The following is an 8,819-nucleotide window of genomic DNA, read 5'->3' as shown; positions in this document are numbered from 1 at the left end:
ATTCCATATGTAGGCATTTGACTAGATTATGTAAAAATGGTCACACATAAAGTCACCATCGTAGCCGTTTCAACATTTTCTATCCGAAAGCGCTAACCTACTGTGCTACATTACACTGAAAGTCTGCTTTTTCTTACCTTTTGTGATTTGATGCTAGAGCTGCTGTTATGGCGTAAGTTACCCCTTTCCTTTGATAATGGCTCAGAAACAAATCGAGCAGGAAGACTTGGGGTGTAACAACCTTTATTGGAGGAGATCTTACAACATCACAGAGGTTTTGTGTTTGCAGTTAAAAAAAATATCTTCTTGGACAGCTTGTGTAGAGGTTGATACACAGCGGGTAATAGCACCGTGGATAAAAACAACAGTTCAGAAGCACTCGGAGCCACTGGCATGAGGCTCCGAGTGCTGGCATGAGGATCGGCTGAGACGGGCCTCCGGGGGCCTCTAGAGGCCCTTCAGGTTTCTTCTCAACTTTTAAGTGTGACAGATGTTTTCTATCTCACTGGTGTGAGTGTGTTTATACTGCTGTTTGTCCAAAAAGGCCAGAAAACACATCGACGCCAGCAAAACTGTTGATGAAACAACCAGCCAACGATCTGCACACACACGTTGAGTCTAGCTGTCTTCGTTAGTGCCAGTTAAAAAAAGGGCCCGTCTACTGCCACATCCTGCTGTTTTGTAGGTGATTGACTTTCCAACACATCATTTTCCCCTATGAACCTTTCCAATAGATGTCATTAGAACTAAAAGACAAAGTGATAAGTCAGCCAGGAACCAGATGTGTGGACCTAACCAGGGCTGCTCTCTTTAAATTTGCGCTATGGTGGAAAGAACACATTTGAACATGTCTCCAGCATTTACCATAACCAGCCATAGCTCTGGTCCTGGAGAGCAAAGCGAAGGTTCATTAAGCCTCTCTGTTTGAAGTTTCATTGGTTGAATCAAGTCAAAGCTAGGAGTGCTAGAGAAATACAGAGTACCTGAGGAGAAACCGGTCCAGACGTAGAGTAGAGTAAGCAAAAATGTGGCTATCATTGACAACTCTCCAGGATCGTAGTACACTCCTTTGGATTTGGACCGTTCTACTTTGAGTTCTAACTCGAGGCAGAAAGATTTAATCCGTGTACTGTCAGATTCATCGAATAGTGGTGTATAGAGACTAAGATAGTCTGCCTTGGAGGGTCAACTCAAAGTAAAAGAGTCATTCTCAAAACATATTTACATTTATCCGACACTACCTTCTCATGATTTCAAACATACTTGAACACAGTGTACTGTAAATGAGTGAGACTGAATATTCATAATTAGTCTAAAAATATTCTAAAGCGTGTACGTCCTTTTTTAGTTCACGCTCTAGGACAAAGAGACCCTGCGGCTGACGGTTTGGTGGAAGACCCCGCGGAGGAGGGACGCGTAGTCGGTAACGCGGAACAGGTGGCGCTGGCCGTAGCTGATGTCTTGCTGCTGCCCTCTGCTCACCAGAGTGAGGAGGTTGGCCTCGTTGACCTGGCTTCCCACCGAGATGACGAAGAGCTCGATACCGGCGTCCGCAACCTCGCGGACTCGCTTCTCCAGGACGGCCCCGGTGACTCTTTGAGACCGGCCGTCGGAGAACAGCACCAGCTTCCTCCTGGACCCGGACGCGTCGCCGCGGCTGGGCAGGGAGCTAATGGCGAACTGCATGGCCTGCAGAACGTCGGTGCCTTCGTTTTGGAACTGGGTCTCTTCGATTTTAGGTGCCAGCACGGTGTAGTTGTGGGTCAGAGACTGCTCTAGGCGGGGGGTTCTTTGGCTGTACTGACCCACGGCCACTTTGACCACGACGCCTGGCCCTTTCTCTGCGGTGAGGAAACGTTCGGCCAGGCGCTTGACAAAAGTCTTGCTTATCTCAAAGTTCTTCTGGCCCACACTGGCTGAGCTGTCCATCAACACCAAAATGTTGGTGCTCTGAGAGAAGTTGACTGCAATGAAAAACAGAAAAAACAAGAGAGGAAATGATCAGGAAAACGTTTGACAATGGCTGTTTTTCAGTGGCGCCGTGATGGAAAAGAAAGATAACTGACTGAATGGACAGCATCCCTGTCTCTGCTGAGGAAAAAAATATTTCCACAGCATGAAAGTGCTACGGAACGTCAGGTATAGTGGGTTATGGGTAATTAGAAGAGTAATTAAAAAATGAAAAATTAAATTTTTAATTCATCCACATGTTTTGCTTGTGGCAGACGTAGAACCAAGATTTCAATGGGTTTTCTTTTCCTGCATAACAGCACAGAACACAAAAAGCGCAACACGCTTTATTAGTACAAAACTTGTTAAAGCGTTTAAAAGGCGCCATTTCCTTCCACTTCACAATAAAACAATAATTTGTGGTGTTGTATCATAAAATATCTATTAAAACTTAAGTTTGGGGAGAAAAAAATTCTCGTTTTCAACCCTACTGTGGAAGTATTGCAAAGGAAATAATAAAAATGAGAAAAACTTACTCGGACATTTGTAGTCCGGGCATTTCCTTGCTGCAAAAACCAAACACACAAAAAAAGCAACAGTCGTTTAATAAAACTCATTTGGGAATATTTAGCATATGAAATAAATGGCTGCAAATGTTTAGCCGTGTTGTACCTTGACAGATCCTGGCCGTGATATTCTGCAGGAAGCTGTCCTCCAGCAGAACACCAAAATTATCCAGGACAATGGGAAACCCTGGTTTCTGGTCGTTGGCACATGCCACAGAGTGAAGCTGTTCCATGTTGGGCTCGCGGCCTGAGTAGTCCTTAATTCCTAAACTACCCACCTAGCGATGAGGCAAGAAAACGTACAGTTAGCACATCAGAACACAGGAAAGTACAAAATTCCCCTTGCATGTGTCACCTAACTTCACTCACCAAGACGCCGTGCCCGCAGAGCATATCGAGGGAAGTACTGTCTCTGGTAATGTCAGCACGTCCGTCAGTGAGGACGAGAGCCACTTTGTTCTCTTTCGTCATATCGCTGATTATGGTCTTCAGAGTAACTTCCAGGGCCTCGCCTGTGTAAGTGGCCTCAGCCAGCCAGCGCATGTCTCTCACTTCCCTGAAAATCAGAAACACACGCGTTTCCGCCAGGAAGCTTCATCGGCAAGGTCAATGGCGTTTCACAAAATCAACGACGCGCTTCGTCAAGCTTTTTGAAGCCGTTTCAAGTAACATTGCATTCTCTCAAAACCGCTCTTTTACAGGTTTCTGTTTAACACGAGCTGATACTGTGTCAATGATAAGGAAGGGAATGAAAGAGACCCGATTTTAGCTGCACACAAGATTCATAAGACAAGGGGTTGTAGATTACGTGACTCGTGTGATGTGGGAAAAAAAGTGTTTCCATTACAGTTTTGCAAAAATCCTGTAATTTCAATATGGCTGAAAAACAACCTCATCCAGATCATAATTCCAGTCTGTGCAATTTTATGGTAAATGGAAACACAGCTGGTAGCACAAAATAACACACCAAACCGGCACGACTTTCATTCAAAAGCCTGTCAAAAACAAAACAATACCTAATTTAATTCCAAAGCAAAATCTGAAGCAAAAATGCTTTTATGCTGTTTACATCGACACAGCCAAAGTCATGGAGAAAATTTCAATGAGTCCTGGAATGGTAGAAATCATAGCTCAATCATTGCAGATGTGTATTATATACATGCTAATATTTGCCTGTGGATTCGGACACAGCGCAGCTAGTTTTACTCTAGGACCAGTTTCACTAATTTCTAGGCACGTTTAGCAAGGCAGAACACAGCAAACGGAGATTAGGCCTTAACTCATCTCGTTTTCAGAAAGAAAACAAACATAGTGTGACATGCAAAACTGCTCATTTTCACATTAGGAAAGACGCCAGGCAATTAAAATAGTCAAAAAACCGCGGAGTCAAACAGAAAGCCACAAATTGAGTGATAAGAAAAGGCGGGAAGCATCTGGTTGTGTGTGTTTGCGAACTCACTGTTTAAACTCGGGGAGGGTGGTTGTTAGCTTCACGATTTGTTGGGATTGTGATCCGCTGTACTGGACAACACCGACGGTGGATTCGTTCATCGAGAACTGGAAAGGAAAACATTGAAGTGTGAATGAGTGTTTTGATCTACTCTGTGTGTATGCATGTGTGTGTGTGTGTGTGTCGTGTCTGCAAGCATTCATTTTGCTCTGTCAACATTTCAACGTCACACCCTTCCTGACTAATTGCATCCAAAGTGGAAGAGGAGAGTCACTGGAAAGACATAAAAGTGTGTTCTCAAAAGAAAAGAAAAGAAAAGAAAGCACAAGAGAACAAGACGTTTCCATTCTTACTTTCTATTCTGAGCATCTGACCTCAGAGTTTTTTTTTTTTCTTAAAACCCCAGAAAAACAGTCATTGAAAAGGTTTATGTAAGCAACTTACTCCACAAAGGTCAGATGCAGGTCATCCCACTGAGGTTTGGCATGAAATGGAAAATATAAAAACAATGCCGTCATGTGAGTCACATCCACAAATGTGTAATTTTGGCCAAGTCGGAGTCGAGCCTCGAGTCTTTCTGGTCCAATTAAAAGTGAAATCTCAACCCTTCGATAGGCAAATCCATCTCAAAGTCTTTCAGAGACCAGTGAAAATCGACTAGCAAGTGTTTAATAGGCAGGTCTAAGTCTTTTAGTCTGAGGAAATTCAAATAAAGTTCAAAGTCTCTTGAGGTAAGTCCATATCAAGTCTCAAGTCTCCTCCCAGGAGTGAGTCTAAGTAAAATCTGAAGTCTTTGAGCACCAAATCTAAGGCAAGTTTCAATTCTTTAAATGTCATGAATCTCTTTGAGACAAGTCCAAGTTAATTCTGATATCTATCAGGTCCTGGTCCAAATCATCCAATTCCATATGTAAACAGACTTTATTAAATGCTGTACATCATTTAGAAAAGTTTTAAGAAAGAATATTTACCCCATTAAACACATAAATGTGACTTAAAAAGGAAAAGCAAAGTCAACAGAAATGGTACAATTTTTGGATTGAATCAAATGGGAAGTTCTTTTATTTTGAAAGTATTTAACACCTGCCACTGCTTCACTGCCTAGTTGATTTTTGGGGGGGTTTAGAAGCTGCTCTTCTTTATGTCTGAGGATTTGCAAATGTGTGAAAGGTGTAGTTACCTTCACTTGATGGTCTTTAATCAGTCTGTCAATAACTGTGATGATGAAATCTTTGGCAAGAGCAAAGTTTGTCGCCCCGATACTCTCCGAACTGTCCACGACAAACACCAGGTCCACAGGGGCACACTTGCACTCTGGAAAACACACACACACACATAAAATCATAAAGAATAAGCTACAACGTGCCCACCGAGAACAAGATGTAAGGTGCAACTTCCAAACTCACCGCAACAAGCTGGGAAGCGATTGGAAGCGGGACGAAAGGAGAAACAAAGTCAACGTTATTCACCATAGAAGAAGAAAAACAGCGCAACCCGAGACGAGCAAACGTGAAAGCCAAGCCTCTAACTTACAGCACAGCTTCATGATGATATCCAGAATTTCACATTCCTGTGGGGAGAGATGGAGCGTGGGTTACGCTACGGCCATGTCACGTCACAGTGCATTCAAATTCAAAACACAAGCAGAGGTCCCAGAGAGTTTCAAGCTCCTCCGAAAGAAAAACAGGACATGACAATGACGACGTTGTGTTGAGAAGACCGAGACCTGGACGTGTTTTAGAGCTCAGGAAATTGAATGTGGAGCTTGGACTGAAGGCATCGTATCAGGTTCTGATTTGAAAGTAGCACCGGCTGGAGGAGGAATGAACTCAAAGGTCCTCTCACATCTGGCCAGAATGAGGTCAAGAGTTCACAATAAATTAACGGAGCTTTTTTCTTTTTTGATACTCACATCAGTTCCTGGTGGTCCAGGCGGCCCAGGAGGACCCTGGGAAAAAAAACAGAAAGAAAGTAAGAGCAATAAAAAATGATAGAGACACCCTCCGACAGATGTCTGGGTTTATCTGATGAAATAAAAAAAAAAAATGTGTCTGGATTGACTTAGGATGACGGAGCAAGTTTTGTAAGAAATCTTTTTATTTTCGGGGTTTCTTCGGAAAACCGCCGTCCCACGTGACTGCGAACCAGATTCCCACAATCACAGAACCCACATCCACGCCCACGCATTCGCCGTCGTCCTGCAACAACCTTTGAATTTCCCAAAAGTTTACGACCGCAGGCAGCGTTTCTTCTTTTTCACTTAGCTGCAGGAAAAGCCATGTGTTTTGCTTTAGCGGCTATTAAAACTCAGTTTGAGGGCATTCGTTTCTGACGCCAGCGTATCGTGCAGGAACAAACACATGATGCATGAGAGGGGTGAGAATGAGAGAGAGACAGAGAGAGAAAGAGAGAAAGAGAGAGAGAGGGAGAGACGCGCAGCTGTTTGTAGCGAAGAGAAACATGATGCAGACTTCTTCTCGATGCAATATGTACTAAACGGAGCAGAGGAAAGAATAAAGGAGGTAGGAAACTGAGGAAGAGGACTGCGAAAGGATAGAGTTCACTTATGGGTTGTTTGACATTTTGCATCATTTTACGCAGCAATGATGTGAATTACTATTTTCCCTCTTGCAGATTTATTCTGGTTCGCTAAATCACAACATGACGTAATGGATGGATTCATAAAATCAGTTCTGTACCAGAAAACCCTGAAGGAAATTGTCCAATCATGATTTTGTGTCATTAAGCTAAAACACAGTTTGCTCGTGCAAGCAAGAAACAGGTCTACATCAGAATTTGGCAAAATTACAAAAGACTGGGCCAATATTCCTCCAGAGGAATTTTAAATACTTACAGAGAATTATTGCAAACACGTAATGGCATTTATTTCAAACAGGGATGTTTGGATAACTTTTCTTCTCCTTTTAAACTGCATTTTTTGTGGTTTATTTGAATAGTTTATGAATAGTTCATGTAACAACTAAAAGAAATCATGAATGCAAGAGCGCAGAAAGAAGCGTAAACTTATATCTGCCACCTATTAGCTATTCAACTGAAAAGACTTGAATTCAAGAGCCGTTATAAAGACAAAAAAAACACAACAAAACATCAGCTTATTCAAAGACAGACCATTTCAACATAATGATTTTAAAACGCATTTCAAATGTAGAAAGATGTTTAGATTGTTTTATCTAACTGTGAAGGCACCTTCTGTATTGAATATTGTTTGGTAAAAAAAAAAAGTATATGCTAATGTATGTACAATACATTTCCAAATATTGTGCTCAATTCATTAATTTTAGTAAGTTTAAACTTTGGGTTTGTGTGATTATCCACTTCCACTTACTACTAACTTCTTTCTTCTGTAAAAGAAAAATCGATAAGTCAGGCTACACTGAAAAGTAAAACTCTTAACAGAGAAAGTGCTTTTTATTTTATAAACTTTCACTACTACCCTATGTTATGTTATTATTCTTATTTTAGCTGACAGTAGCTCATCGTTTCTCAGTTGCTGCTGAGTTCATGGCTACATGCAGGGTTACATCGCAGGTCATTTATCGAGGTCACGGGAATCCACAGCACTTAAATTCGGGTTCATAGCCGTTGACGTCCCCTTTGGTTTGTAGTGTACTATTTTCAAGCCTCATATTCTGGACATTGCCAAATTCATTGGGCTACACTGAGCCATAACTCACGGACACGCCCTGAATAATGCGTAACTCTAACGCTGTGTGTAATTTAGGATGAGCAGCTCCTCAGGAATTCACTTTGTCTACCATCGTGATTGAGAAAGTCCTCTTCAGTTCATAAAACTGTCTCTGACGAAAACGTCTGCTGTGAGATCAGGCCAATTAAACGCAGAAATGTTCAGTATTTTGAACAGGATCCGCTCTAGGAACAGTTTCTATGTTGAGCTAGAAACAGCATAAATTGTGATTTTATGTAATAAATCCACAAAACTAGAGTTTAATTGTTTGACTGTTGGTTCATTCACAATATTGCTAACAGTTTTATGTGTGAACATTTTATATTTATGACCAATTTAAACTGAGTTCAGCACATTCACATAAAGCAAGGTTCTGCTCAGAAAGGGAACAGCTTAATACACGCCATGCAGAAAATTGGGGTCCCGTCCCCAATTTGTCCTCAGGGACGGGGTCTGGTTGTCTGCTGTGTGTGTGCCACCCAGTGGGACTATTGCCTCTCTGTACTTCTGTTTCAGACACAATACATGCTTGGCTTTAAGCCTAAACTTTGAAACCTAAGTACATATATTTAAGGCCAATTCCTTCACCGCTAAAACTGGAGGCCTTGTTGGTCCTGCTAGCCACATCCAGCACATCTATCTCCATAGATTATGACTTTACTCGAGAGCAAACATTTTCACTTCAAGAGTATTCATTTATTTCACTCAAATGTAATGTCTTGCTCTTTCTCAAATTTATGTCATCATAGTTTGTTTTTTTCCTTTTTTTTTCCAAAATATGCTCCTTCAAAACTATGTTTTTCATGTTGGTCTGAATGCCTCTTGCATAAATATTCTCTCCTTACTTGCTGTGTTCCCATTAGTTAAAAAAATTTTAATTATGAAAATAAATTCTCTCGATGGAAGTGACAATTTTGAAAAAACTCGTTTTTTGATAAAATGTTTTTGTGTAGACGTATTTCGCAAAACTGCAAAGGAAACACTTTTTGTGTCACACGAGTCATGCGATCAACAGCTGGGTGTTACTACTGGTGAAAACCACGAAGAAGACGACAGGAAGTTGTCGGGAGATGAAGGTTTTTTTTTTCAATTTTTAATTTGGGCACCAATTGGTTTTAAGTCAGCAGGATTTTGTTTACGTTTGATG

General features: G+C 41.5%; 1 protein-coding gene across 1 annotated transcript in view; it reads right to left on the bottom strand.

The window, feature by feature from the left end:
* Window positions 1–226: 226 nt before the first annotated feature.
* The window catches only part of col6a1 (collagen, type VI, alpha 1), a 34,657-nt gene continuing 26,064 nt past the window's right edge, over window positions 227–8,819 (bottom strand). The window contains exons 27-35 of the mRNA XM_081598858.1: window positions 5,879–5,914; window positions 5,500–5,536; window positions 5,373–5,381; window positions 5,147–5,280; window positions 3,976–4,073; window positions 2,886–3,072; window positions 2,623–2,794; window positions 2,487–2,516; window positions 227–1,964 (exon numbers count right to left, since the gene is read on the bottom strand). Coding sequence (XP_081454984.1) covers window positions 1,357–1,964; window positions 2,487–2,516; window positions 2,623–2,794; window positions 2,886–3,072; window positions 3,976–4,073; window positions 5,147–5,280; window positions 5,373–5,381; window positions 5,500–5,536; window positions 5,879–5,914 — 1,311 coding nt within the window. The 3' untranslated portion in view covers window positions 227–1,356. The remainder of the gene's footprint in view (window positions 1,965–2,486; window positions 2,517–2,622; window positions 2,795–2,885; window positions 3,073–3,975; window positions 4,074–5,146; window positions 5,281–5,372; window positions 5,382–5,499; window positions 5,537–5,878; window positions 5,915–8,819) is intronic.

The sequence above is a fragment of the Poecilia reticulata genome, chromosome 17 (genome assembly GCF_904066995.2).
Source record: "Poecilia reticulata chromosome 17, P_reticulata-male-v2, whole genome shotgun sequence".
Classification (NCBI taxonomy): domain Eukaryota; kingdom Metazoa; phylum Chordata; class Actinopteri; order Cyprinodontiformes; family Poeciliidae; genus Poecilia; species Poecilia reticulata.
This window is presented reverse-complemented; position numbering and strand designations above follow the sequence as displayed.